Consider the following 27466-nt stretch of genomic DNA (forward strand, 5'->3'; position numbering starts at 1 on the left):
ATGAAGTCTAACATTTTTCTTTTATAGTTTGTGCTTTCTGTGTCCTAAGAAATCTTTGCCCAACCCAAGGTCACAAAGATTTTGTTTTTGTCTAGAAGTTTTATATTTAAGTCTATAATCCATTTGAGTTAACTTGTAGATGGCAAGAGTAGAAGTTCATAGGCAGGAATGAAAAGGCATAGAGATAGGTCTCAACATCGATCCAGGACAGAGAGAGACCGTGAGAGAGGGAACACAAGCAGGGGGCGTGGGAAAGGGAGAAGCAGGCTTCCCGCTGAGCAGAGAGCCCGATGTGGGGCTCGATCCCAGGACCCTGGGATCATGACCTGAGCCGAAGGCAGACGCTTAACGACTGAGCCACCCAGGCGCCCCGCCTAATGACTTTTTGACTGAAAGGGCAGACAGGCAGGCACATCTTGCTTTTAAAACAAAAATACGTTCCACAAATATATTTACTTCTGCTTTAACAGAGCCCTAGGGTTTTGTGTAGAATAAATGCTACAATCAAAATTGCAAGTATTAAAAGGGAAATTAAATTCCTGCACTTAAAATTTGATTTATCAGCCTCCAAAAAAAAAAATTCATGTGTGGATTTCATCAGGTACATTTAAGAATATGGACAATTTATCTCTCTAGTCTAAACTAGCCACCAACAAAGATACCCTGTGCTATTTATTGTTCCTTTCCATTTTTAACCTCAACTGTAATAACACAGGACAGCTACTTTGAATTTATGCATCATACTCTATATTATTAAAAATCAGTTTTCAGTAAAACCACCCCAATAAACAAGAGTAACACCAAATCTCATACCATAAATTTAATGTGCCACTTTCTGCATGAGAAAAATCATTTCAAGTTATTTTCACTAGTAACTTCAAAAATTTATAGTAATCGTAGAAATTGAGAACTTCCCTCCCCAGTGTTTCTTAAATCTGAGAGCTTGCAGACCTCTATAAAAAGTCATCTGTGGACCCCTCAGCATGAAAAACAATCACAAGGCATGTAGGTGATCACTTGGTGCCAACAGCCTGGGAACACAAAATGCAAATTCAAATACTGAGATCATGCAGCATGGTTTAGTTACAAGGTCAAAGGATCCAGTTTTTTTTAGATTACTATAAAAATACAGATTAAAAAAAAAAAAAACTTTCTTAGAGATCTCATAGCTCCTGCTCAAGATTTTCTCTCTAGACTCCCATTTGAGGAACACTGTCCTAATACTTAGTTACAATGCATCTTCAGTCCAATGCGTACATAAGTGTGAAATATAATTTTGAACTCTTCTCACTGAAAAATGGAAACACTTTAAAAAGTTTTTATTCAAAAACTTCCATCACATAAGCATAGTCCCCATGGTGTGTCTATGAAACACAGTCTAACGCTCTAGACCATGCCAAATAGCAGTCAACTTTAAAGTTCAATTCCTCAAATCCTTCAATAACAAAAGACCCATCTCTGTTCAGAACTCTGCATTTCAGTGTTTAATTCCACTCTGAGCACCTTTAAAACGTGAGCATTCCTACTGTTCGTCATTCATGTTTATAAAGGTATCCTATCTTTTGCAAGGACTCTACCTGGTATTTTGGTGTTATCAGAAAGTTGTTTCATTTTGTTTTGTCAAATACCTGAGTAAGTCCCCTAGACTTAAGGGCAGGCAAAGGTTTCAAGCAAAAACTGGTTGTTGAAACTTTTAAGAGAACAATGACCAGAAAAGGCAGGCCTTGGCCAATCAACCATATCCACAACCCACACTCAGTTGTCTTAGCCATCTCCCAAGCAATGCTTTAGCATGTTAATGCTCCACTTCTAAAACTTCTATCTTGATTGGGGGGTGAGGAATATTGTTTATTGTGTAAGTATTACATTCAAAGGTTTTATCATCACATTCCAATGTCACCATTATACAAAGAAAAGACATAAGCAAAACTATCAAAGAACTGATTTTTTTTCTTAAACAAAACTATAAAGTTTTAAAAGCACCTACTCTTCATCATAGCTAACTAAAACATGGTCCTACTGTTCTCTGCTAAAAAGAAGCCTGGAGAGACCCACTCCCATCCATTGTTACCAGGCCAGTAAACGAGGAATCGCCATCACTCGGGCCCAGGGCGGGCCCAGCCCCAGACAATAGAGCCTGTGTGTGTTCAGACAATTGCTCGGGGAGTGCTGCAGAAGTGGATAAGCCACTTTGCCTTGCTTGATGGCAGCACAGAGAGAGGACTGTTGGCTACCCCATCTCGGCTTCCACATGCTAATATAATATGCACTGGGTCTGGTCTCTCCTCTCCACTTGGGGGGACAAACGAGAACTTCTTTGCACCTAAGAAGTGTGTAAGCTCATTTCTCACCAAACAGTGAGTTTTCAAGGCAAACTCTGAACGGGGAGCGGGTTTCGAGTACAGCGCCTTCCCTAATGCTGTGGCTCGGGGCCAGAGGCAGGCAAGCATGGAGCAGATGGAGTCCTGGCAAGGTCTCCACTGTCCCTGCATTAGCAGCATCTGCTCATTACTCAGAACCTTCGCCTGCTTTATCTAATGCTCCAGGAAAAGCATTTTGATTTGATTCATTTCGGTACGGTAACATGCAACACAATTAGTGGTCAAATCAAACTGGAGGACGGCCAGTGCTGACAATTGGAAACAAGGCAGAAGAAATATGAGGCCAGTGGGTTGGAATTCAAAAAATCACAACTGTGGATCACCTTGCCAAATCTCAACACCCCAAGTGGGTGTACAGTGTTCCTACAGGGCGAGGAGCTAAAAAGGATGTGGGGACGACTGACTTTCTCCCAAAGCGTCTTCCATCCCCCACTCCAGATCGGACTCCTTCTGTGGAGAATACATGTGTAGGCCACCAACAGGGCCTCAGTGACTACAGAGCTTCCCTTCGGCACAGCCAGGGAGCTGAAGTTCATTTTATCTTCTTCTTCTCTCCTGTCCGGCATAGTCGTGAATTTTATACAGCAGACCCCACAAGGTCCCTTTCCTTTTTGCCATGTTTTGCCTAAGAAGTGCCCGTTTGCTGCTCCTGAAAAGGAACAATATAAAACTGTGTGTTTGAGGTTTTCAATCTGTCTTTGCCTCAGAAGTAGCTACTCATAGACATGTTGGTATAAATATCACAGCATCAATCTGTTAAAATGAAGTGAGACCAAAGACAATGCCACCTGAGGTCTGGGAGAAAAATGAAAAGCTGTCGTGTATCCCAGAAATAGTAAAGCCCCAATCAGACTGGTAAAACAAGCTCAGAGTGAGAAGAGAAGTAAAAATGCAAGAGTTCTCACCAAAGACACAATCCTAATCCCCAAATGAATTTGGGACCAAAGATTTCAACATAAACGATGTAAGTACTATAGGTTTAACCTTATCTTGGAGTAGAGGAGATCCCCCTAAGCATGCCGTGGAACCCAGAAAGACAACACCAACATGATAGTATAAACGTAAGCAACTAGACAAAGCATAACATCCAGAAACAGACCTGTGTACTAAGAGAATCTCACATCTAAAAACTTATGAAGGCAGCACCTTGAACCAGTGAGGTAGGGAGTGATGGGCTTTCTAATAAGAGATGCTGGAAAAAATGTTCTCAGATTCATATTTTATACTGTCGCAGGATAAATTCTATATTGGTCAAGATTCAAGTGTGAAAAATAAGCCATAGCTTATTAGAAGAAAGAAGTACAAGTAGCAGGTACAAATATGAAAACAATTCTTAGGCTAAGAGAAATGTAAATTGAAACTACATTTGGATACCATTTCTAATCTATCAAATTGACAAGTACCTAGAAGTCTGAAACACACTCTGCTGGCAAATCTGTGAGGAAATGGGCATACCTACACCTTGCTGGCGAGAGTGCAAAATCGTATAACCCCATCTGCATTTATCCTTGGATTCATAAATTTTATAGGAAACTACCATTCCTGTACTCACATGAAATGTCTCATAGGTAAGGTTTTTTTTTGCTACATTGTGATAGCAGAAGGTCCGAAACAATGCAACTATTCCTCAGTAAGGGGCTGTGTAAATGAACCACAGTCCTTGTACACATGGAATACTATGCAGGTATGTGGGGGGGGGGGGGAGGGGAGGAGGCTGTTTTTCTATATACGGACATGGACAAGCCTTCAAGACAGATCATTAAGTGAAAAAAGAAAGTGTGGAATAATATAAAGTAATATGCTATTTTTCATTTAAGAAAAAGAGGGGAAGAATACGAATATTCATATTTACAACACAGAAATACTGGAAGGATAGGGGTGCCTGGGTGGCTCAGTCGGTTAAGCATCTGCCTTTGGCTCAGGTCATGATCCTGGAGTCCCATGATCGAGCCCCATGTCTGGCTCCCTACTCGGTGGGGAGTCTGCTTCTCCCTCTCCCTTTGCCCCTCCCCCTGCTCCTTCTCTCTCTCTCTCAGAAGTAAAATAAATAAAATCTTAAAAAAAAAGAAAAGAAAAAATACTGGAAGGATAGACAGAAAACTAAAATATATGGTTGCTTTAGAATGGAGTGGACAAAAATGGGTAAAAGCAAGACTTCTCGGGGCACCTGGATGGCTCAGTCAGTTAAGCATCTGCCTTTGGCTCAGGTCATGATCCCAGGGTCCTGGGATTGAGTCCCGCATCGGGCTCCCTGCTCAGCAGGGAGTCTGTTTCTCCCTCTGCCTCTCCCCCTGCTTGTGCTCTTTGTCAAATAAATAAAATCTTTAATAAAAAAAAAAAAAGCAAGATTTCTCAATGTGTAACAGTTTCTATTAGTTTGATCTTACATCCCTAAAAATGTAGTACTTAGTCAAAAACATTAAATTACAAAATAAAACCCACTCAATTATGGATTAAAAAGTTAAAATTATACACACCTACAGCTACCATCTAGAAAAACAAACCATAAACAAAGTCCACTAAAGAATAACTGACCAACTGAAAAAACATTTAAAATAGGTATGGCAAGGGCTATTTCCCTTTCCAATCAGAAAAGATAACCCAGAGAAAAATGAGAACAGACAGGAACAAGCAATTTGCAGAGAAATAGAAAAAAAATATGAAAAGGTGTTCACCTATCCATATAAAGAAAGGCAAACAAAGACAACAGTGAAATGCCATTTCCACCTATCAGACCAGTATGAGGAAGCCACCACTCTCATACACATGGTGGTGCGACCATTCACTGGTAGAACCTTTGTGGAGGGCAATTTGGTAATATTTATCAAAACAAAGCGTGTGTAGGGCGCCTGGGTGGCTCAGTCGGTTAAGCGACTGCCTTCGGCTCAGGTCATGATCCTGGAGTCCCTGGATCGAGTCCCACATCGGGCTCCCTGCTCGGCAGGGAGTCTGCTTCTCCCTCTGACCCTCCCCCCTGTCATGTGCTCTCTCTCATTCTCTCTCTCTCAAATAAATAAATAAAATCTTTAAAAAAAAAAAAAAAACAACAACAAAGCGTGTGTAGCCTCCAACCCAGTAATTACTAGTAATCTACCCCATAGCTATAGTTGCACAAGTCCATCATGGTATCTGAGGAACTGTTTTTAATAACAAAAATAAGCCATCCAAGTGTGCGTCATTAAAGGCTCTAATAAATTATAAGTACAACCACATCGTGCCATAGTACTGAGGCTCAAAAACAATAAGGTTTACCTATAAGTGCTAATATGGAAAGATACCAAGATGTGTCATTGTGTTAAAGACAAAACAAGGGCGGGGCGCCTGGGTGGCTCAGTTGGTTGAGCGACTGCCTTCGGCTCAGGTCATGATCCTGGAGTCCCTGGATCGAGTCCCGCATCGGGCTCCCTGCTCAGCGGGGAGTCTGCTTCTCCCTCTGACCCTCCCCCCTCTCATGTGCTCTCTCTCTTTCTCTCTCTCTCTCAAATAAATAAATAAAATCTTAAAAAAAAAAAAAAAGACAAAACAAGGGCAAGGTGCAGAGAAGTACAGAGTGTAGAACCCATGTCTAAGACATCCAAGGGGAGGGACAGAGGCAGGGGGCAAGGGAGAAGCACTTCAGCTTCCTTTTGGATATGTTTTCTTTTATATTTTATACTTTTTTTTTTTGCTCTGTTTGAATGTTAACTATATTTTTTTAAATCAAGTTTTAAAAATACATTTTGGCCATTATTTACCAAGTATTTGCCAAAGAAGGTAGTTTCTCTCTCCCATCTACATGGTTTCCCGATGTTTCTGTGCCAAGAGGGAGGAGGGGAACAAACACTTCTGACCAATGATGGGAAACCGGCAGCACACGAGCCCATCTCCTCAAGCTGGGTCTTCAAGCTTCCAAGATAGGAGGCGTGGGGTTGCCAATCAATCAGGGGCACATCTCTGCAGGCATCTGTGTTTAGTAGCACATAAAGCGTGCACTCCGACCCTGGCGTGGCCTGGGACACACAGTCACACTTCTGGATTCACTACTGGACTCACAACTCAGTCTCAAGCAAACCACCTAGCTGGTCTCTCTGGGCCCCAGGTTCGCCTCTGAAGAAGAATGTGTGTGTGCACAGGTATGTGTGTGGCCGGGAGGCTAGCAGAGGGTGTAGGATTCTAATTGTACTACAACCTTGGCATACTCATTTTTTAGAAAAACTCATTGGCTGTTTGCAAAGTAGCAAACACATTCAAGCCGATCTTATGTTATCTACCCCAGAGCTCAACAAACATACAGGAAATACTATATACCACAGAAAGAGCTTAGCTGAATTTCTAGAGGCTGAAAAGAAAATCTACCAAGGAGGTCTACTAATGTCAAACTGAAAGAACAGAGTTCATGTTGTTAAAGTAATACACTGAAAATATTTTCAAGACTTCAGCTCTACTTTTTAAGTGACACATAGATACAAAATTGCCCATTAGCTACTTTACTACAGTTTTGTCCCTTTGAGCCAACCATGGATTCTGTGGTTGTTCCACTGACTCCAAAGATTTGCAACAGTGCCATGACATGAAGACTAACATTCCAAAATATTTCGCGGTCCGACTCCGGCAAGTGGGGAAACAAAGCTTTTGGGGATTCCAACGTCACAACGTAATGGAACTTAGGAGCATAGGATATCATGGCCATCAAAATTATGATTCCTATTAGCTACAAACGGACAGGTGTTTCACGACTTAGGTAAATGTAAGTTTAGACTTTTCTCACCTAGTTCTGTAAGTCCACAGTTGCTCATACACAAAAAGAATTCTATCAATCCCAGAGAGACAACACAGCACCATAGATTATCTTGTATGGTATGTAAGTGCCAGGAAAAGGTAGGCACTGACTTTTATTTTTCTATTTCCATACTTGTCAACAGATTATCTATCCCCCCTTTTCCCTGTTCCCTTTGACTGAGCAGAGACTAAAGGAAAAGTAGGCCAAGTATATTTAATATTTTATACCAAACAAGCTATTTGCTTAAGATGGCTTGGCCAGCCTCGTGTCTGGCACTGAAACGCAGCCTGCCAGTTCCAGTAGGAATTAAACCCCAGTCTTACTGGGTTCTGTGCTCCATCGCCTACTAATGCATGGAGGGGTTATTGGCCAACTTCTCCACATAAAGGCAAGAGTGAGGCTATGTGTGTGACCGTGTGTGTGTGCCCACGTGTATGTATGGAGGGATTACAGGGGGGAGCCGGCCACAGCTGCTTAATTTTTGTAAAGCTTTTTTTTTCCTTAATAGGGAGGAGGGTTGCAGTTACTTACCATCCTCATAAGCGGCTACCGCCAGCGAGCTGTTTATCCTCACAAAGGAGACATATGGCTGCATTCCAGGCTCGTCCTCCTCATACTCTGATTCCAGGAAAGGGGCTGTGTAGTCCCAGGTGCGGGTGTCCCACACCCTCACGTCCCCTGATGTATATCTGGAAAAGAAGGGCACACTTGGTTCCAAATGGGGACTGGAGAGCAGGGCCATGGTAGAGAAAACAGGGAGAGCCTTAAAACAACAGAGAAATAAGATTTGGTCAGTGGGGAACCACTCCTGTAATGCTGTTTAGATGAGTAATTCCAAAAGGAGAAAATGTCACCGAGATGACAGAAGGCTGGGAACATGGTTCATGCTCTCACAGGGCACAATGGTGACAATTCAAATGAGAACACTGTACTACAACCCGGGATATCAAGATCTCCCTTACACTAGCTTAACCAATCTACTACCTTGCGTTCTCCCAGCAAAGGGATCACTAGCAGAAATCTGTAGAAGCCACCGTATCTACACACACACTAAAGACAAACCGAGAGAAATGCTAAGGACTAATGGTCTTACAGGCACGAGCTTTCTAATACCTCATCCATGCATCAGATTTGACTGATTAAAGTCCCTAAAGACTAATTGATTTGCTGAAACAAGTCTTGCCTTTAGCAGCCAGACAATGCTGCCTTCTCATGAAAAGCTCTTGCCGAAATGCATGACACTCCCCGGTTTTGCCCACTTAGATTATAGGAGCACTCACTCTCTCCTATTACTACTGCCACTCCAACAAATGACTCTCTCCATCAAAGCCAAGGCAGGGCCAGAACCTGCTCAGACATGAGGCCCCTCAGACACCAGGATAATGGAATGACCAGATGACGAGGTGGTGTGCTGCCTGCCATTGAGGTATTTATGTTAAGTTCCTTACATCTGCTACAGAGAGTTTGGTTCAACATGTAAATCAACTAACCATGGGGAGGGGTGTTACAAATGCTTTAAGAGTCTAATGATGTACCCCACAAACACAAAGACAGGCACACAATTTTAAGCAGGTTCACAGTCTTCTTGAGGCCGTAGCCATAGTTCCTTCAGGGTTTCTTGGATCCCACGTTAAAACTATAAAGACTCAAGATAATCTCTGAAATGTATTCAACTACTGAAATCTATCACATGATACATCTATGAAGTAGTTAGAGATTGATTTCTCACGTGAGATTCCTTAATAAAGAAATTAAGAGGGAACCCTGGGTGGCTCAGTTAAGCATCTGCCTTTGGCTCAGGTCCTGAACCTGGGATTGAGCCCCACATTGGGTTCCCTGCTCAGCAGGGAGCCTGCTTTTCCCTCTGCCCCTCCCCTTGCTCATGCGCACGCTCTCAAATAAATAAAATTAAAAAATATATATATACCTAAAAAAAAGAAACTAAGAACATTCTGATAAAGGAGTGTTTCATTTACTGAATGTAGCAGTAATTCCCTCAAATTATTGACAGTAAATATGTGATTTAAAGGTGATTTTGTCACACAAATTCCCTCGCTTGGAGAATTCGGCTCTCCCCTTGCAAGACAATGCCTGGGGAGTGCGCGTGTGGTATAAAGAGCCAGTAAGAGAGACGTGCTTTCTAAAATTGGACTGAAGGAACTCTGCATGACCACTGATCCCCCAGTAAACAGGAACGCTCACTCCACGAGTGTTGTTAAGCCTGGCGATGCACAAGCAAGGGTGGATATTGATATCACCGTGGCCAAAGCACGGCCACTGGTTCCCAGGTCCTCCGGGCAGCATTCCAGATCACCCTTCTTAATGAGGAACCCTATACAAGAACACAGACTCCGCCAAATCTACCAGGCTCACCTTGACACCCTAGAAAACAACTCAGATGTTCCCTGGAGTAAGGCCACTTGCTTAGCTACAGACACACTGAACAGAGAAAACATGTTTGAATGTCTAGACTGTGCATGATTAGATTCTTAAATTCTATGTGAAAGGAAGGAGCAATTTCAAAAAAAAAAGAAAAAAGGTGAGAGGGATGGTGACACCATCAGAAATACAGAGACAAGGAGTGAAAGGAAGACACAGAAAGCAAGTGTAGGGGTCTGAGGACTCTGGGACTTGGAAACGTATTCCTTTCCTTTGATGACCGGCACAGTAGCCGCACATGCTCTCGCAAGGCCCTTTGTGCACCCCATCGGGGCCGCATGGCCAGCAGAGGGGTACAGAGGAGAGCATTTCAGGAGCCTAAGCTCCAGCCCCAAAGCCCTTTTACAGAGTTCCGAGGCAAAACCACAAAACCAGAACCTGATGAACTGCTGGACCCCACACAGCAGGGAGCGGTGAGATCCAAGCTGCCACTCACTCTCATCACGGGCAGGCTCCCACACGAAGAGTGCTCTATTAACGTCCACCAGAGCCTCACAGGGCTTTTCCAGCACAAAAAGAGTTGTCCTCACCCTGAGATGCCACGTGTCTAGATTAAACCCAGGTTCTCCTCCAAAGGCTTCAGTTCACCACACACTAGCCCACTGCTGACTTCCCTCCTTTCCTCAGTGACCGCATCAGTCCTAGTCCCTGGTGCAAAACTAAGCAGCTTCTCCGCATCCCTTCACCTCCCCCCTGCCGCCCCCCCACCCCAGCCACACTGCCCTCTGTGTTCCAGTGGCCACGTCCTCTCTGTTCCCTTCCCCAGGGATGCTGCCCCAGTCCAAACCCCTCAGTGCCTCAGGGCCCCTTAGTCCCAAGGCTCCCCCCACCCACCATCAGCCCTGCACAAGGCAAGCCCTCAAAAGTACCTGATGACATGAGTAATCATTCTTCCTTCCTCCCTTCCCCTTCACACTGGACCATGTCCCCCTGTGATCTAGCCTACATGACAGCAGCCTAGACTTTCCTCACAGCAACTGTGTGTGTGTGTGTGTGTGTGTGTGTGTGTGTGTGTGTGTGTGTGTTCAGCTCGCCAAGAACCTATAAGCTTCTAAGGTTGGGGGTTGGGTCTTGCTCACAGCTATGAGCCCAACAACTAGAAGTTCTGAGTCAGACTAGAACAGCACTTAACACTTAGAAAGCCCCCTAGCTCAAATAAATAAATAAAATCTTTAAAAAAAAAAAAAAAAAAAGCCCCCTAGCTACTCAAGCCTTAACATCTTATTGGTGACATTTTAATTACTAGGCCTAGCACAGAGATCCCTCCACAAACTAGCTTCCACCCCTCTCCCCAGTCTCATTTTCTGTTCTTCCTTAGCATGAACCTGTCTCTGGACAAGTCTGTCATTCCTGGCTTCCATATACTCTTGCTTCTGCATCTTTGCTCACGTTATCCACCATTCTGGAGTACTTTCCCTCCTGACAACCCAGCCCAGTGGATCCCAACATTGGCTGCACATGGGAATCACCTGGGATGCTTTCCAAACTCCTGATGCCCAAAGCACACCCAGGCCGCTGAAATCTGACTCTGGGAGTGGAACCAGGCATCAGTGTTTCCAATGTTTAGGCAAGACTGAGAACCACTGACCTAGCCCAAGCCTGCTAACCGCTCAATGTTTAGCACAGACCCTCTTCCTCCATGAAGACTTCTCTGGCTCAACTACCACTGTATCTGAAGAAATAGCATTCGTTACATTCCACATCTCCACTTGATCGCCAAGTCCCCGAGAAGGCCATATCTCAATGCTGTATCTCCATCACAGTGCCTTACACATAGCTAATAACATACCAATGACTGGAAGGGGGTGTCCACAAGTAACCACCTGACTGGTTTGAGTGGCGCCTTTTACTTCTACTGCCCACCTTCCACTGCTGATGATCAGTGAAACACTCTGCACACACACATCGAGAGGTGTTAAACTCCTTGCATTTACTTCCAAACTGATTAAAATATCTATAAAAGCACAGGATAAGCTAAATCATTTTGGTAAAGAACACTTTCAAAGATATCCATTTAAATTAACTCCATTCTTCATGGCCAAAGAGCAGGAGAAGAGTATAATGCAAATGACTCAGGAGACAATATATAAAAGACTCCATGTCTCTTTTTGGAGGGGAACAGAGAATCCATACCGTTTCAGCAGGTACCACGTGATGACTCAGCGCCAGGCTCTAGAATCTAACGCAAGTGAGAGCAGCCAGAATAATGGAGCTCAGACCCCGTGCTAATGAACTCGTGCTAAAGAAACAGACATTTGCATGAGGGTAAAACGATGGTTGGAGCAGAGGGAACTGGACCAAACCCTAAATGTGATCTAAAAGTGCTTAACAACATTGGCCAGGAGAAGCAAGAACAGATATTGAAGGGAGGTAGGAAGAAAAAACTGATTTTTCTCCAGAGCTCCAGATGTCTTTATCACTGCCTAATGACAATTACACTCAACCAATTAAGGCACCACTATGACAGTTGCATTGTCGGTAAGCCTTTGGACCCCAATGTTGATGGCTCTCTAATTAGTGTCTGTGCAAAGTACAACTGCAACTAATATATTAGCTGATGTAAGAGCACTAAAGAAAAACTAAAGGAGAAAGAAGCCTTTTCCAAATGAGTGAGGATGTCCCAGTCCAGGGTACGGACCAGTGAAACTGTATGCTTTCCCAATCTTTTTTACGCTTGGCAGGGTTACCTCCAAATAAATAGGTCAGAGACCACAGCTGATTTGTTGTTGAAAGAATGGGAATAGAGCCTCTCAAGCTCGGCACGCCAGAGCAATTGCCAATTTACAATGATTTACCACCAAAGAGCTTCCATTAACTAATAAGTTTCCACTAAACAGACTACTCATTTGGACTAAGAGACCCGAAGAAAAAGGAAGAAATGTCGTACAGCTAAAAACAAAATAAAACAAAACAACCCCCACCTTTAACCTTTCTTGTGGGGGGAACCTGAGCTTATTTGCTAAAAACATTTTTCCCCCCCAAGGTTCTTCATGACAACCTCGGGGGTTGTTTTAAGAATGCTGTAAGTAAGGTTAAGTGACTTACCCAAGGTCACCAAAAAACATATTAGTGGCACAGCTGGGATCAAAACAGGTCCCTAGGCTTTCCTCAAACTGCTGCTTAGCCAACAAGCCAGGCTGCCTCCTCAGATGACAGTGTCTTTAAACAAATACGGCTTTTAAGGACCATCCCCATTTAAGTGCAATATAAGGAATTTATCGTTTTCAGTATTGTGACTCAGAGGCATGCAGGACACAGCCTGTGAACCTAACCCATCAATTCTACCACCGTCTCTACCTAGAAGGCAAGAAGCCAACAAAAAAGGCTCAATACACTGGCAAGGAGTGTGAGGCTGGGTAGATGCAATGGTGTGTCCCACACATACTTCACAGGTGACGTGGGAGGACATACAGGATGGCTGATACAACTTCAGCCTCTACAGAGCCATATTCATACAACCGTCCCCAAACGAAATCACAATTCTATTCTGATCACGTACTCACAGAAGCCAAAAGGAGCCCTGTTATGAGGCCTCAGGCCCGGACTAGCAGATAGTTTGCGTGTCAAATCCAGTACATTGATCGTGGCTGCCTATAGCTCTGTGTTGACAAGGATTCTGAAGCTGTATTCCAGCAGCTTACCAGAAAAATAAATGCTGGGCTGGATTATTAACACCCACCCTTGGTTTGGGACTGAGGAGTGGCTGGTATATTAACACCCACCCTTGGTTTGGGACTGAGGAGTGACAGCATGTAAGCGAGTTATTTGCATCCCTGCCCCATACAAAACTCTACCTAGCCAGCTCCTCGTCATCCTTCCAGACTCAGCTGAGAAGTCACTTTCCAGGAGAACCCGGCCTGACTGAGCCTGTACCGAGTGCCCTTCCCTAGGGTCTTACGGTGGATGCCTTGCTCTCCCCACCCTAGCGTCTCCCACGTTGTTCTGTCACCACTGGGGCTTGTACCTCTTGCCGCCTGGGAGCAAGGGAGGGGTGTGCAGTGTTCATCTGTGCTTAGTAAATGTTCAGTGAGTTAATTTTACTAACAAACTCAGAGGAGAGAACTGGTTTAAAGCCTATCAAGCAATTAGGCAGAGGTCCCTAAAAATGCAGCACCCACATTTCAAGAACCATTTTTGCCCTTACCATGCAGAGGCTTTAAGAACTATTCACATGCTCCGTACTTAATTTAGTAATAACCAAAGAATACAAATCAATGAAATCAAGAGTATTTACTGTTTTCTATGAAACATGACTGCGCTGTATTATGCAATTAACAAAATGAACTCAACCCCACGGTGCAGTCTTTCTGCGGAAAAGCACTACTACAGACATCAAGTGCAGCTTAAGACGCAGCGATTGAAAACTAATGAACATCTTAATGGACCTTACGAGATACATGCACTACACACTTAAAACTGTTTTCCATACATCTTGGTTAATCACAATCAATAGAGTCAGAGTCAATGACGGTTATGCAGAGTTACTGTAGCTGTGGCCCTTCCCATTATTCCTTGGAGAACCAGAGATGGATAAATGCAGCCATGAGTTCACCAGTATTTATTAAGGAGATTCTGGAGCTCCTTCATTAAGGATATAATAAATGTAATGCTCTCCTCCAGTCTCTTATCAATACCTTACCTCAGACTTATTTACCAGAAGAGCACGTATACCTCACAGCAGAAAATAAATAAATTTAGAAGTATTTTTAAAAAGTGGTCCCTAACGGGTAATGATCGAATCCCTTACGGCAAACAGTCCAATGTCATAATGAGCAGCAGCACAAAATCTGTATAAACCAAGGCTGAAAGAAAAACTGTGAAGAGAAAAAGTTCTTTAAGAAGGAGAAAGATAGCAAGCATGTCCTTACTAAGTGAGGTGACTGTTGTCTAACACAACGTTATCATGGGTCTCTATTTACAAAGCAGGTTATCTTAAGAGTCTCAAAGCAATCCACAGGTATTACCCATTTTTTATACATTCCCCTGAAACTAGCCAAATATTAAAGCCCGTCCTTGTCATCTTTAGCTCCTGGGTAGAATATATTTTAAAATCCGGGGCAAATATACACAATTTCAGAGCAAAGCCTTATTGTGGCATGGTACATGGTCAACGAAAAGGCACATTTTTAAGTACTGGGAAAAAGTGGAGGAAAAAAACCAAATGGCTAAAAGCAGGGTATTTCAAGTTACCTTAGACGCAGGACTGTGTTTGAACCATTATTTTCCTTAATCATAAACTGGAAACTCAAAGCTTTGCTTCCAGCCTACAGAAGGCTGGGTTGTGTGGACAGACAGAGCTAATAAAGATAAAAAGCCAGAACAACAGCCAGAAGTCACTTGGCTGCTAGAGGGAGGCATCTGCACTTCTGTCACCTGACTACTTGGGCACAATTGCCCCAAAGGGAACAGAGGTGGATGAAAGTGCAGGAGACCAAATGGGACAACCATATTTTAAGGGAAAGTAGAGAGCTAATATTTTGCAACATTAAATGATAATTTTCCCTCCAACCATTCTTGGCCGAGGAGGAACACTGATACACGGTCACTGTTCCTTCTAACAAAGGCGGAAACTGGACCCTAAAAAGGCAACATCACAGCAACAGAGAACGAGGTAGAAACACATTTAGGAGTGTTGAGAAAAACCTCGACACAAAGAGGGTGCTTGATATTTTTTTTACACCAAAAGGGGAGGAAAGAGTCCTCTAATGTGAATAGGGAAGTATGCTCTCTTATGCAAACTGAAATGCTTCAGACTTACGAATCTTAAGTAACAGTAAGGAGGGAGTTTATTGCAAAACACCAGCATACTCCTGGGCATCTGCTAAAAGCTTCTGGTGAGCTAATAGCTTAACGGTTAGCAGAGCTGGCACAAGGCCTCCAGTGAGCCCCAGCTTGACTTTCTCCCGCAAGTTTTACCTGAGACACTCTCCTTCACTAGGTGGCAGCAAAGCAAACATACTTCTGGCGGATTATACCTAGACCTACAGCTCAGGTTTAGAATGTGGCCTTTCTGAACTCATGACGTCATCTGTTTTCAACGCTCTTAACTTCCAGAGTGCAACTGGGGACAAGAAGAACAGTCTCAGCATCACAAAACAGGACAGGGATGTTTTCATATGCTCATCTCTTTTGTTCTTTTGCTTTAATGATAAACATAATTTGAGAAACGTTTCAAAATTCTCAGAGCTATCATCACCGAAACAAAAACCACACTTCCACATCACTTATTATCAACAAACTTTCCAGATAAGCTCTCTTCTAAATACTCAGAAAAGCACATACCAACCCTCACTGAATTTCAGGAGCACTACCTCATCACAGAGAAAATGCAGCCGGAGGCTGAACTCTGAGACAGACAGGGGGTTTACAGTATGGAGATTGGTGGCTTCTGAACACAAAATTTTCTCAGGTTAAAGAAATGGGAAATTTGGGCTGAAAGAACAAAGTAAAGGTTGTGTCTGAATCACTCCGCCACAGTTGAAGGAACTTCTTATCTACCCAGCAAAGATAACAACTGCCTCTGGTGTTTTCTGGGACATTGCACATCACTGCTAAGTGGCCAGGTGAGACCACAGAAAGGCAAGAAAGGCCGCAGGAGGAGCCTGGGCAGGTCAAAGATGAAGTAAAGAGGCTCAAAGTGCAGGGTCTCAGGAGTGTGAGGAGTTTTCATTCTGTACACACTTTCCTCAAAGTTTGAGTCCTGGGTCCAGTGTTAGGCTCCGAGGGTACAGAGAAGCCCAATGCACCACCTCCACCATTTTAAGAGGGATACAGTTAACAAGACCCAATATTGCCAAGACGTGGAAGGGGATGGGCCAAGAAAAGGGCACTGGTTTGTGAGCACCAGTGACCTGAGAGAGAGTGTAGCTTGGTGGAAGGGCTGAGATGGAAACCAGACTGTAGAAGGTTAAGACGTGAATGTGTCCTCTCTTGTTATTTATGGCACCAACAGAAAGAAGGGAGGTAGATTCAGGAGAGCAGGCTTGAGGGATGGTTTTGAGACTTCAAACCAAAAAGTTACACTGAAAGGAAGTTGAGAGTTAGGAGGGCTTTTTAAAAATAATTTCTTAATTTGGAAAATATGAAAATTCATTCCCCCAAATCCAGTAATGGGACTCTAGCCTAGAAAAATAATCACACTGGGGGATAAAGAAAGACGTAAGACTCTTTATTCTACACATTTATATGCAATTTAAGGTTTCTATAGTTAGCATGTGATTTTTAAATATTTTTTTGAATTTATGAGAGAGCGAGAGAGAGCGCATGAGCAGGGGGAGAGGCAGAGGGAGAGGGAGAAGCTCCATCCCAGGACCCTGAGATCATGACCTGAGCCAAAGGCAGATGCTTAACTGACTGAGCCACCCAGCCACCCCAATAAGCATGTGTTTTATAATTTTTAAAGAAGATTGACAGTACTGAAAAAGGGAAAAATCTGTAAACCTCTATGTAAAATATTCACATTATATAATAAAACACAGGAAATTAGGATACAATTATATCGTAGGAGTTTTGTAACAAATCAAAGAAAATGAAAAGCATGTAACACCACCAAAAAAAAATCTCACCAGTTTAGTGAGGAATAAAGGCCAAAATAAAAGGTAGGTTAGGACTATGTAAAAATGTGCATTAAAAAACAATGAAAAATAACTTATGTACACAAAAACCGTAACAAGATCCATGTTAGCATGCTGGGATTTAAGGGACTTTTTCTCTTCTCTGCTTTCTAAGGGTTTTGCAAGAACAAGGTTTTACTACCACTTCTTCATTTTTAACAGAAAAGAATGGTGTATGCCACAAAAGAAAACCCAAAACGAAACTGTCAGAGATGAGCCGTTGGAGCAGCAAACGGGGGCTTAGGAAGGCAGCCCTACCGCCTGGCCCTCCATGCGGACACTGCACAAGAACGGTGGAGTGGTGCAGTGCACGCGTGCCCCTCCCGGCTTGCCAGACCTCCGAGCCTCAGGCAGCCGTGCAAAAGGAGGGTTTTGGAACAGTTTACCTCTATGGTTCCTTCCAGGTTGAAGATGACATGATTCTACGTGGAAAGGACTAAGAAATCAAGGACCAGACACATTAGGGATTTCTCCAGGTTTCTATGTAACACACAGTATCCAGGTGGGAGGGGGTTCTGCATATTAAATTGTAATGCTTCTTTCAGACAAAACAATGTACAAGCACTGTGGGGCGCTTCATATTATATACCACCTCTAGCTTTAAGAAAAAAAAAAAAAAGATGCTTACAAATTAACTGCACCGTAAATACATGGCTGTGAATTATTTCAAAGTAAAGCCACAACAGAAAACAAAAATGTTAATTACGGCAAAGCTACACTATAAGCCGCAGTCACTCCTCCAGGAGTTAGGAAGCAGGCAGATGCTGGGGTGGGGGTTAACAGGCCAGGGGACTAGACACCCTGGGAGGAGACAAGACTGGAGTTGGACCTTAAAAGAGGACTGGGTTTCTTTTTGGGGTGATGATAATGTTCTGCGATTAGACAGTGGTACTTACACAGCCTTGTGAATATACTAGAAATTACTGACTTTGACAGTTTAAAACAGTACATTTTATCGTATATGAATTAGGTCTCGATTAAAAAAGAGAGCGAGAGAGAAAGAGATGTGGCCAGAGGCAATCAGGAACTGTGGGAAAAGCCAAAGGTACCCGGAGGAGAGTAATCAGGAGAAAGTTAGGTTGGAAACAAATTTCAAAGAGCTTGGAACATAAGGAAAAGGTAACTGGAAGTTACCATCTACGAGACCATAAGGGAAACAAAGACTCATGGGAAAAAGAGCAAGAGATCAAAAGTTCTGACAACAATATCTGCTTCCTCCACCGGAACACAAGCCTGGGGTAAGAGGCTTCATCCAGGTCCTGCTCAATTGATGAGTACTCTGGGTCTTAGGCGAGCTTGAGTGAATGAGTATTTGAAGGTTAGTCTGGTTTGAGTGAGAAGAAAAGTAAGGAAGACCCAAGCCGGGGTCAACTGTGAGGCTAATTGTAATAAATTACTCTAGGCGACTCCAAACCAGGAACTTTTTACACAAAGGCATGAGAAGATGGGAAGAAGCAAGAGATTCTGCAATAGCCTTTGCTGTCAGTTATAAGTAAACCTAATCGCTTTCAATGCAAAGATGTTACACAGTTTAGTTCTAGGCAAATAAAACTGAAGCCTCTGAACAAATTCTGCCCATTTTTAAAGGGAGAAAAAGGAAATGAAGAAGGAAAATTTGAGAAACACAGGCTAAGTAGATGGGCAAGAGATGGTGAAGTGGCCAGTGTCTCTGTAAGTGGCTCCTTGGAGATACATAGCTGCAAAAAGCCGGGTGAATACAGCATTGATTGGGAATGAGGTAACCACAAACACCACGGTCTCAAATGAAAAGGGATTCGAGATCTGACCCAGAAAACAAGCATCGTAACCACCAGATAAAATTTTAATGATAAACACAAGATGCTCTACACACAAGCAAGACTGAAGTACCCGATGCTAGGCCATAAACATAAGGTTCTCTTAGAAAGAGGAGCCGGGAGGAGCCTCTCTGACCCACAGATCACGTTTCATCTTATCGATCCACGAGACTCTGCCATCGCTTTGCGTTGTGCTGGCATAATCTGTAATGTTGAGCAGATCTCAGGGGAACGGGGAGGCAGGAAAAGAAGGGCTGGCATCTGGACTCGTGGCCAGCCTGCCTTTGTGAGGTGCGTGTCCAGATAAATTCATACTTGGCTTTGGAGATTAAAGTCTCCTTTATCTCTAATTTCCTTTATGACTCTCAGTCCAATCTCAACATTCTGTCCTCAAAGGCCTCCTGACACACCGGGAGACCTCTTTAAGCTAGAAGGACAGAAGTCCTTTCCGAGTTACCACGGAGTCTTAGAATTTGTAGGCAGAAAGGACTTTATGTAGCATGAGCTCTTAGACCCACATTTTAGCAATGAGAGACAAAAGCCTAAAGCCGCACTGATAACTGAATGAACAGAATTCCAGATTTCAGGTCCATTCATCTTTCTAAAAACAGTGGTTCTATAGCACTCCCAAGAAGGGCATTAACCTCTGAATTGTGGCCAGCAAAACAAAAGCTAAGGAAGTGTTCTTTCTGGGCATATCTAGTTTATTTTTTTTTATTTTTTTAAAGATTTTATTTATTTATTTGAGAGAGAGAGAGCATGAGACGGGGGAGGGTCAGAGGGAGAAGCAGACTCCCTGCCGAGCAGGGAGCCCAATGCGGGACGCGATCCCGGGACTCCAGGATCATGACCTGAGCCGAAGGCAGTCGCTTAACCAACTGAGCCACCCAGGCGCCCTGGGCATATCTAGTTTAAAGCAAAAATACTTTTTCTAGGCATTGTAGATCACAAAACATTAAAATAATCTGTTTGGAGTTTTAACTCCAACGGTGCCCTTTAAAGAATGTTTCTTAAGCAAAGAGTCTTCTTTAAAGAAAAAGACTCACCTACTACCAAGCTCTTCAGGCCAAGATTTGTTTTTGGTTTCCTCCAGGTAGGAACCTCTCCTGGGGGGGGGGGGGCTCACCCCAAAGCCAATCCAGACTCAGGGTTTTAAGTGTCCTGGTCTCTACTTAGGGCATTAAAAGTATACAATGAGACTGTAGTTCAAGACCGCTTCTCAATCCAAAGATGAAACGGGTCTTCTCACTGTACATTAAAGAAATACACAAACTGTATTTGCATCCGTGTTAGTAAAATCGGAAGAATTGATGAAAGGGGTTTTCGGAACAGAAGCCACAGGAATTTACAGAAGCTAAAATTAAATTTCTTGGTGATGAAGACAACTAGAAAGCCTATTTCAGGACAAGGTAAGCAGCAAATAGGTACTGTGTGGTGGGAAGGAAGATTATGTGTGGCCATGGCCCTTTCTCATAATAACGGCTTCAGAACGAGAGAGTAAGAACAGGTTCTGTTTGTGCCAACACGTATTATTCTTGCTTGACTTTTTTATGTCTTCATAAAACACAGACTGTTTGCCTTAATGAAGCTCTAACCTAACATGCCACAAGAGTGATTTAAAAGCTAGGAAAGACATATTGAGACAAATGGATTACAGCTCTACACTCTACACTATTCGCTTCTCACCACTAACTTCAGACTCTTGAATACTTAACAGAATCATGGAGATTTTTCCATCTCAAACCTGGGCTATCGTGGGAAGGTACGAGCTCTCAGGGACTGGGACTCTGAGGGTGGCACACGAAAAAGGAAAGACCTTAAGATGAAGAGTTAATCATCAAGTAAAAAATTGCGTTTGCTTACCCAGCAACAACAACGCCATCATGGGAGTGCACATCGCACAAAACCGCGTCAGGGATGTGTTCCAGTTCACTCACGGCACCTTTGCGATTCTGCATAAGGAAAAGGGAACGCAGTTTACACCGTTCTTGTGCTCAGCGGAAGCCAGCATTTCACTTCCAGCCACGTTCCACGGCCATTTCCTACCGCACAATTGTGCTCAAAGTGGCTGGGGCATTCCAAAGGACAAAGAGGACAACTAATACGATCCGGTGTTAGCATTTATGAGCTACCACACACAGGAAAAGCACTGAAGCTGGGGGGGGGGCATGGGACGTGGGAGTCACTGCTCCTGGGCTTGAGGGGGTTACAGGATATAAAGGCAATGTGTGAGCAGACAACTACGATCCACAGTAGGTTGGCAGTGGCAAGTACCTGAAGAAATGCATCAAATGTATTTAGACAGTTCAGAGGACAGAGGTATTTAATGATATTTTACCCATCAACAACCCTTACGAACACTCGGAGGATAAAAGGAGCAAGGACATACAAAGATAAAAATCAGGATGGGGAAACAAAGACGACTGCAAGGTCAGAGGTTCATGGAAACAGTAATTTTTTTTAGATTATTTTTTTGAGAGAGACAGACAACACAAGCTGGGGGAGAGGCAGAGGAAGAAGCATGCTCCCCGCTGAGCAGACGTTTAACCGGCTGAGCCACGCAGGCACCCTGGAAACGGTACTTTTGAAGAGAACCCTAAAAGCCATGACAAGTGCCGCTCCTGAGGGGACCAGGTGGAGACACACAAGGGACAGATGTGTCTTCCACTATGTGGCGCTTTGAGATTTTGGAATCATTTGTACAAAGCTCATTACGCTGGACATGGGCCGTGCTGTGCAGGAGGCGCGTTCGTCACCCTCACCACAACCTGACAAGCGGGCTACTGTCAGCCACACTAAGCAGAAAACGGGAGCATCCGAAGGGAAAGCAACTTGCTCGAACACTACTTTTCACGCTTTGATAGGGCTTTCTTCCTAGAATCACAGTAAGAATTCCATCATTTCAGTTAGTGCATGACGTATCATTTCACACTTCACTTGGGTAGTCCTCACTGCTAACAGGGCCAGGAAATGGGCTGAGACGCTCCAGAGAGTCTGACTCCAGTTCACTGAATCGACAACCACTTATCGAGTGCTTACCAAACAAACGGCTTTGTGCTTGTTAGAGAAAAAACAACTAGCCATTTTGTTCAACTGTATGTAACCCGCAAACAGTTATGAAGGGCCAGATGCTTGCAGGTGGGTCTCTGAACACCTTCACTGCTGCCACCTCCAGCCGGATGAGGAGGATGGAGCTGCCTCCCTCCGTGGCTTTATCACCGAAGAGGAAACAGAAACTTAGCCGCTGTGTGCTCTCAGGGTCTGACATCTCCGAATTCGAGCCAGTGTTCACTGACACTCTAGCTCCCAGGCGCACAAGTCAAAAGCATCCCTCCTTTCTGGATGCAAAGGCCCCAGTTATTGCCCAACTGGCCAGCTCTCCTTTAATTCCAGCCTCTCCTGCAGGGCCGGACCCAGCTTGTCTAAGTAGCGCTGTCGAACCTTCATGGCTGCCTCTCACTGACGTCCCTCATGCAGGCCCAAAGGAGCACAAGAGGGCTGGGGGCCTCCGCAGGAGCTTTATTACCTGGTGAGCACACAGCTGTGGGGCCCGGGTGCTTCTTATTTGGTGGTGGTGGCGTAATGGTCTAAATAAGAGCAGTGTTTCTTGAATTCAGGGTTTCTCAACCCCAGCACCAGTGACGTTTGGGGCCGGATAATTCTTTTTGGTGAGGACTGTCCTGTGTGTGGCAGCATATTGAGCAGCTTCCCTAACCTCTACCTAGTAGATGCCAGTAGCATTCTCTACCTACCCCCAGTTGGGACAACCACAAATGTCTTCAGATGTGTCAAATGTCCCCTGGGAGGCAAAATCGCCCCTGGTTGAGAACTACCTTTCCAAGGAGAACTAGCATAGCCATCCTTTCTAACTCTGCTAGAAAGTGTGTGAGTCTGCCCAGATCGACAGTATCCGTCACTAATCAAGTTATGAGGTGACCGGGAAAGGACAGGCACATAGGCAATCTGTCACCATCAGTAATGAACAAAAGCTTGTTGATCTCAAAGTCTATTAGGATTAACCTTTACAGGAGTGGAGAGAGTATGTACAGGTCTACCCTATCCATACAAGGGACTAACTAGCCCCCAGGTGGGAAGAGGCACCACCACTGCTGCTGTCTCGTCATGCCTCAAAACAGCTTTATGTAATGCTGTTCTTGACAGTTATTTCCTACAGAAACACTCCACTGTGCAAATTCTTAGCTGTGATCTAATATTTCTGTAGAGATTTTGAAGTGATAAATGCTATGGAAGCAAGCCAGTGGGTTATGTGAGGGGAGAGAAGACAGTACTTAGAGACATTTAAAATCTCCCTCTTATATGGTTACTGGAAATAGCATTTTCAGCTCCTCTTTGGTATCCAGGTGGTGCTTTTGCTTTCTTGGTCCATCAGCGTTGGCCAAAATGAAAGGAGGCTGCACAGAGCACTACTCCAAATCCTAACCATTAGTGGGGAGGTGATGGACACCCCAATCTCACCCCTCCTCTCCTAGAGAATAGGATGCTCCCAAGCAGTGTGGTTGAAAATGGGGGCAGATACTCTAATGGCGAACAAAATGGGCAACGAATCGCCAGCAGCTGACAGGACTCTCACCACACTCCTCCCTTTGCTTTTGGCAGTTAACCTCAGGCTGTAATTGGAGGGAGTCCGGATTTAAGCCAGGGCCTGGATTCCTGTGTCCTTGTAGGCTATTCTTCTACAGGTAATGACATTGGCCACTGCCTACCTTCCAGTTGGTTCTTAACATGTGTTCCTTGGCTCGGCACTCTTGGAAGATGAGCTTCCAGCAAGAATAATCAGAGATGCTGCTCTCGGGAAGGTGCCCTTCCTGCTGGCACAGCCTGTACCAGAGCACTTCGTCTTCTGCAATCACCTTCCACGTCTTGCTCACCTAAAACAGAAGTGACACAAATGTCAAATCCGACAATTAGAGAAGCCCCTTGTCATCCAAAAATCAATCAACACCTTTATTATTGCCCTGAGTTTATGGCAGTATAAAATGTCTCATTAACAAAACACTCTGAGGCGAAAAAAAAATACAAGCAAATGTTTCCAGTTTGATTTTTCAAGATTTCAAAACTGTTGTTCTACCATTTCATATCACATCTCAGATGACTTGGGTAAATTATTATAGAACATGTAAGAAAAAATACACAAATACATAAAAGGCAAAAAAATGCAAACTGCAACATAGCTGCACAATCATACACAGCTTTTCAGACCAGAATCTCTTTACTTTTTACCAACAGGCACTTGTATTCTTATACAACTGGAGACTGATGGTCTCTGAAATAAAAGCCTGTAACAAAATAAGTATCCATAACTCAACACTTCTGGTCATATGAGAAATTTGAATTTATATCACATACAAAAACTTTGACTTTGTATGTACACATTTAAAAAAAATTAACAGAAAACTAAAGCTGTTCACCAGGACTGTAAATCTGATATAGAGAAATATATGTTGTGTCTGGACAGAATTTCAAATCCCAACAGTATGCAGAGGAAATGGCCACTTTCACTATTAGTATTTTGTCCTCCAAGCCTAACTTAGAGAGATGATGGATTTACTTCCTCACAGGACAACGAACAAAGTTGGCTAGAGTGCAACTTTGGCAAGAGGAGAAAATGATCCAGCAAATCAACATGATCTTGGGTCTGCAGCACATTCTGGTAATGTGGCATTAAGTGTTCAATACTTGCTGCCCAACTAAAGGTCAAGACTCATTCCTAATAAAGTGAAAGTCGTGACCACTGGTTTACAGTAACCTGTGCTCCTTAACACTCCCTTGGGGCAACCTCAAGACACTGAATACAGACAAGGAAAGGGAACAGGAGGCAAAGTAGGCAAGAGTGCACACAGCATGTGCACCGCAGACTCCCATTACACCAGGGTTCCTCATTTGAATAAGTACGGATAGGTAGTTAACTTTCAGGATGGCAGAGTAAAGATCTCCAAAAATCTGCTCCTACATAAAAGCAACAAGAATACTGCCAAAAATTGTCAAAAATCAACTTTCTCAGAACTCTGGCAGTTAAGTAAAGCCTTTCAACGTTCTGAGAAGCATTTATTCAAGAAAAACGGCCGAGTCTTGGTAAGAACAACCACCTTCATGTTGTTTTAACTTGCACTAATTCCATCCTCCTCCTCCAGGACTATAGGTAACTCCTTGCTAGCCTTGAAAACCAACAGTCTTGCAACTATGGTAGCTGTAAAAACCAGCAGTCTAACAGTCACCAGAAGGGCCAGATGGCTTTACAGGTCCGCACATGTGCCATCCCCAGAGAACTGTCACCATTTGACCTGTCTGACAGCTTGCTGGAAAGGCCTGTTCTAGAGGCTTGTCTTTATCTGACCTGACTCAAAGCTTCCTCTGTCTTATCTCCAGGGCATTTGTCCGAAACAATAAGGGAGAACTGTTTAACATTGTGGCTGCCTGAGGTAACAATACCAACTGGGGCTAAGAAGAGCTGACCAAAAGCTTAAAAGGAAAACCTGGGGAATGGGATGTCCATAAGGGGCTTTGAGAGGTTCCAATGTATTTCTGGGACTCAAGAATGCCATGTACAGGGGCGCCTGGGTGGCTCAGTCATTAGGCATCTGCCTTTGGCTCAGGTCATGATCCCAGGGTCCTGGGATCGGGCCCCGCATCGGGCTCCCTGCTCTGCGGGAAGCCTGCTTCTCCCTTTCCCACTCCCCCTGCTTGTGTTCCCTCTCTGTGTCTCTCTCTGTCAAATAAATAAATAAAATCTTTAAAAAAAAAAAAAAAAAAAAAAAAGAATGCCATGTACATGTGTAGGACTGTGTGTATGCCAAGACCTGAAAAGGCCCTGATCTCTCACTCTGGCTAACCCTGAAGCTTTACACAAGCACAAAATGAAGGCTAAAACAGAGTTGTGAACTGTTGGCATACTGAAAGCATGCCCCAACATACAGACAGCACCTCAGCAAAACTTGGGAGATTTATGGCTTCAACATATTTAAGGAAATCTTTCCAATCACTAGCTAACCATTAAGCTAAATGAGCAGAGAATTCAGTGGTCACAAATGACAAACACCAACTAGAGAGAGAATCAGCCCCAAAAAGTCCCTAATAAACAGCAGCAACAACAAAAACAACAACAAACTAACCCTCCTGAAGGGAATGAATCTGATTTCCAGAGCTGCCCATTATTTTAAAAGTCCAATTTTTAACAAGAAATATTGAGACATGCAAAGAAACAGTAAAATATGAACCATATACAAGAAGAAAAAGCGGCCAACAGAAACTGTCCTTGAAGAAGTCCAGACTTTGGATTTAGTAAACAAAGACTTTAGATCAGCTATTATACATAAGTTCAAAATACTAAAGGAAAGCATGTTTAGGAAAATAAAGTTATGAGCACTACGTTTCATTAAGTACAAAATATTGATAGAGAAAATTTTTTTTTTAAAAAATAGAAGTTTTAAAGTTGAAGAGTAGAGGGATGCCTGGGTGGCTCAGTCAGTTAAGCGTCTGCCTTTGGCTCAGGTCATGATCCCAGGGTCCTGGGATTGAGTCCCTAGGGGGCTCCTTGCTAAGCACGGAGCCTGCTTCTCCCTCTGCCTACTGCTCCCCCTGCTGTGTGCTCAATCTCTCTCTGACAAATAAATAAAATCTTTAAAGTTGAAAAGTAGAGTAATAAACAAAAAATTCAGATTTGAGCTAGCATTAGAATCAGCAAACTTAAGATTATCCAGTCTAAGGGGGAAAAAAAAAAAAAAAGGAAAACCACGACGACAGAAACCCCTCTTCCCCAAAATGAACAAAATTAACAGAGCCTCAGAGGCCTATGGAATACCATCTGTGTGGACCAACATAGGCATTATGGGAGTCCCATAGAGAAGGAGAGAGAGAAAGAGGTAGAAGGAATATCTAAAGAAATAATGGCTAAAAGCTTCCCAAATACGATGAAAAACATTGATCTGCACACTACAGCAGTTCACCAAACTCCATGAAGGATAAACTCAAAGAGATTCCCACCTAGACACATCCTAAACTGTTGAAACCGAGGATAGAATCATGAAAGCAGCAAAAGAAAAAAACTCATTGTGTGTACTTCTCATCAGAAACCAGGGCGCCTGGGTGGCTCAGTCGTTAGGCGTCCGCCTTCAGCTCAGGTCATGATCCCGGGGTCCTGGGATCGAGTCCAACATCGGGCTCCCTGCTCATCAGGAAGCCTGCTTCTCCCTCTCCCACTCCCCCTGCTTGTGTTCCTGCTCTCACGGTCTCTCTGTCAAATAAATAAATAAAATCTTTAAAAAAAAAAAAAAAAAAAAGAAACCAGGGAGGTCAGGGTGCCTGGGTGGCTCAGTTGGTTAAGTGACTGCCTTCGGCTCAGGTCATGATCCTGGAGTCCCGGGATCGAGTCCCACATCAGGCTCCCTGCTTGGCAGGGAGTCTGCTTCTCCCTCTGACCCTCCCCCCCCCATGCTCTCTCTCTCGCTCTCAAATAAATAA

At 43.7% G+C, this 27466-nt stretch overlaps 1 protein-coding gene across 1 annotated transcript in view; it reads right to left on the bottom strand.

Annotated features, from left to right (window-relative positions):
* FBXW8 (F-box and WD repeat domain containing 8) overlaps positions 1–27466 on the bottom strand; it is a 95793-nt gene that overhangs the window by 40435 nt on the left and 27892 nt on the right. The window contains exons 3-5 of the mRNA XM_081802130.1: positions 23713–23877; positions 20852–20940; positions 7672–7829 (exon numbers count right to left, since the gene is read on the bottom strand). Of these exons, the coding sequence (XP_081658256.1) occupies positions 7672–7829; positions 20852–20940; positions 23713–23877 (412 nt within the window). The remainder of the gene's footprint in view (positions 1–7671; positions 7830–20851; positions 20941–23712; positions 23878–27466) is intronic.

Source organism: Leptonychotes weddellii, chromosome 13, assembly GCF_054177405.1.
Source record: "Leptonychotes weddellii isolate Sample4059 chromosome 13, ASM5417740v2, whole genome shotgun sequence".
In the NCBI taxonomy this organism is placed as follows: domain Eukaryota; kingdom Metazoa; phylum Chordata; class Mammalia; order Carnivora; family Phocidae; genus Leptonychotes; species Leptonychotes weddellii.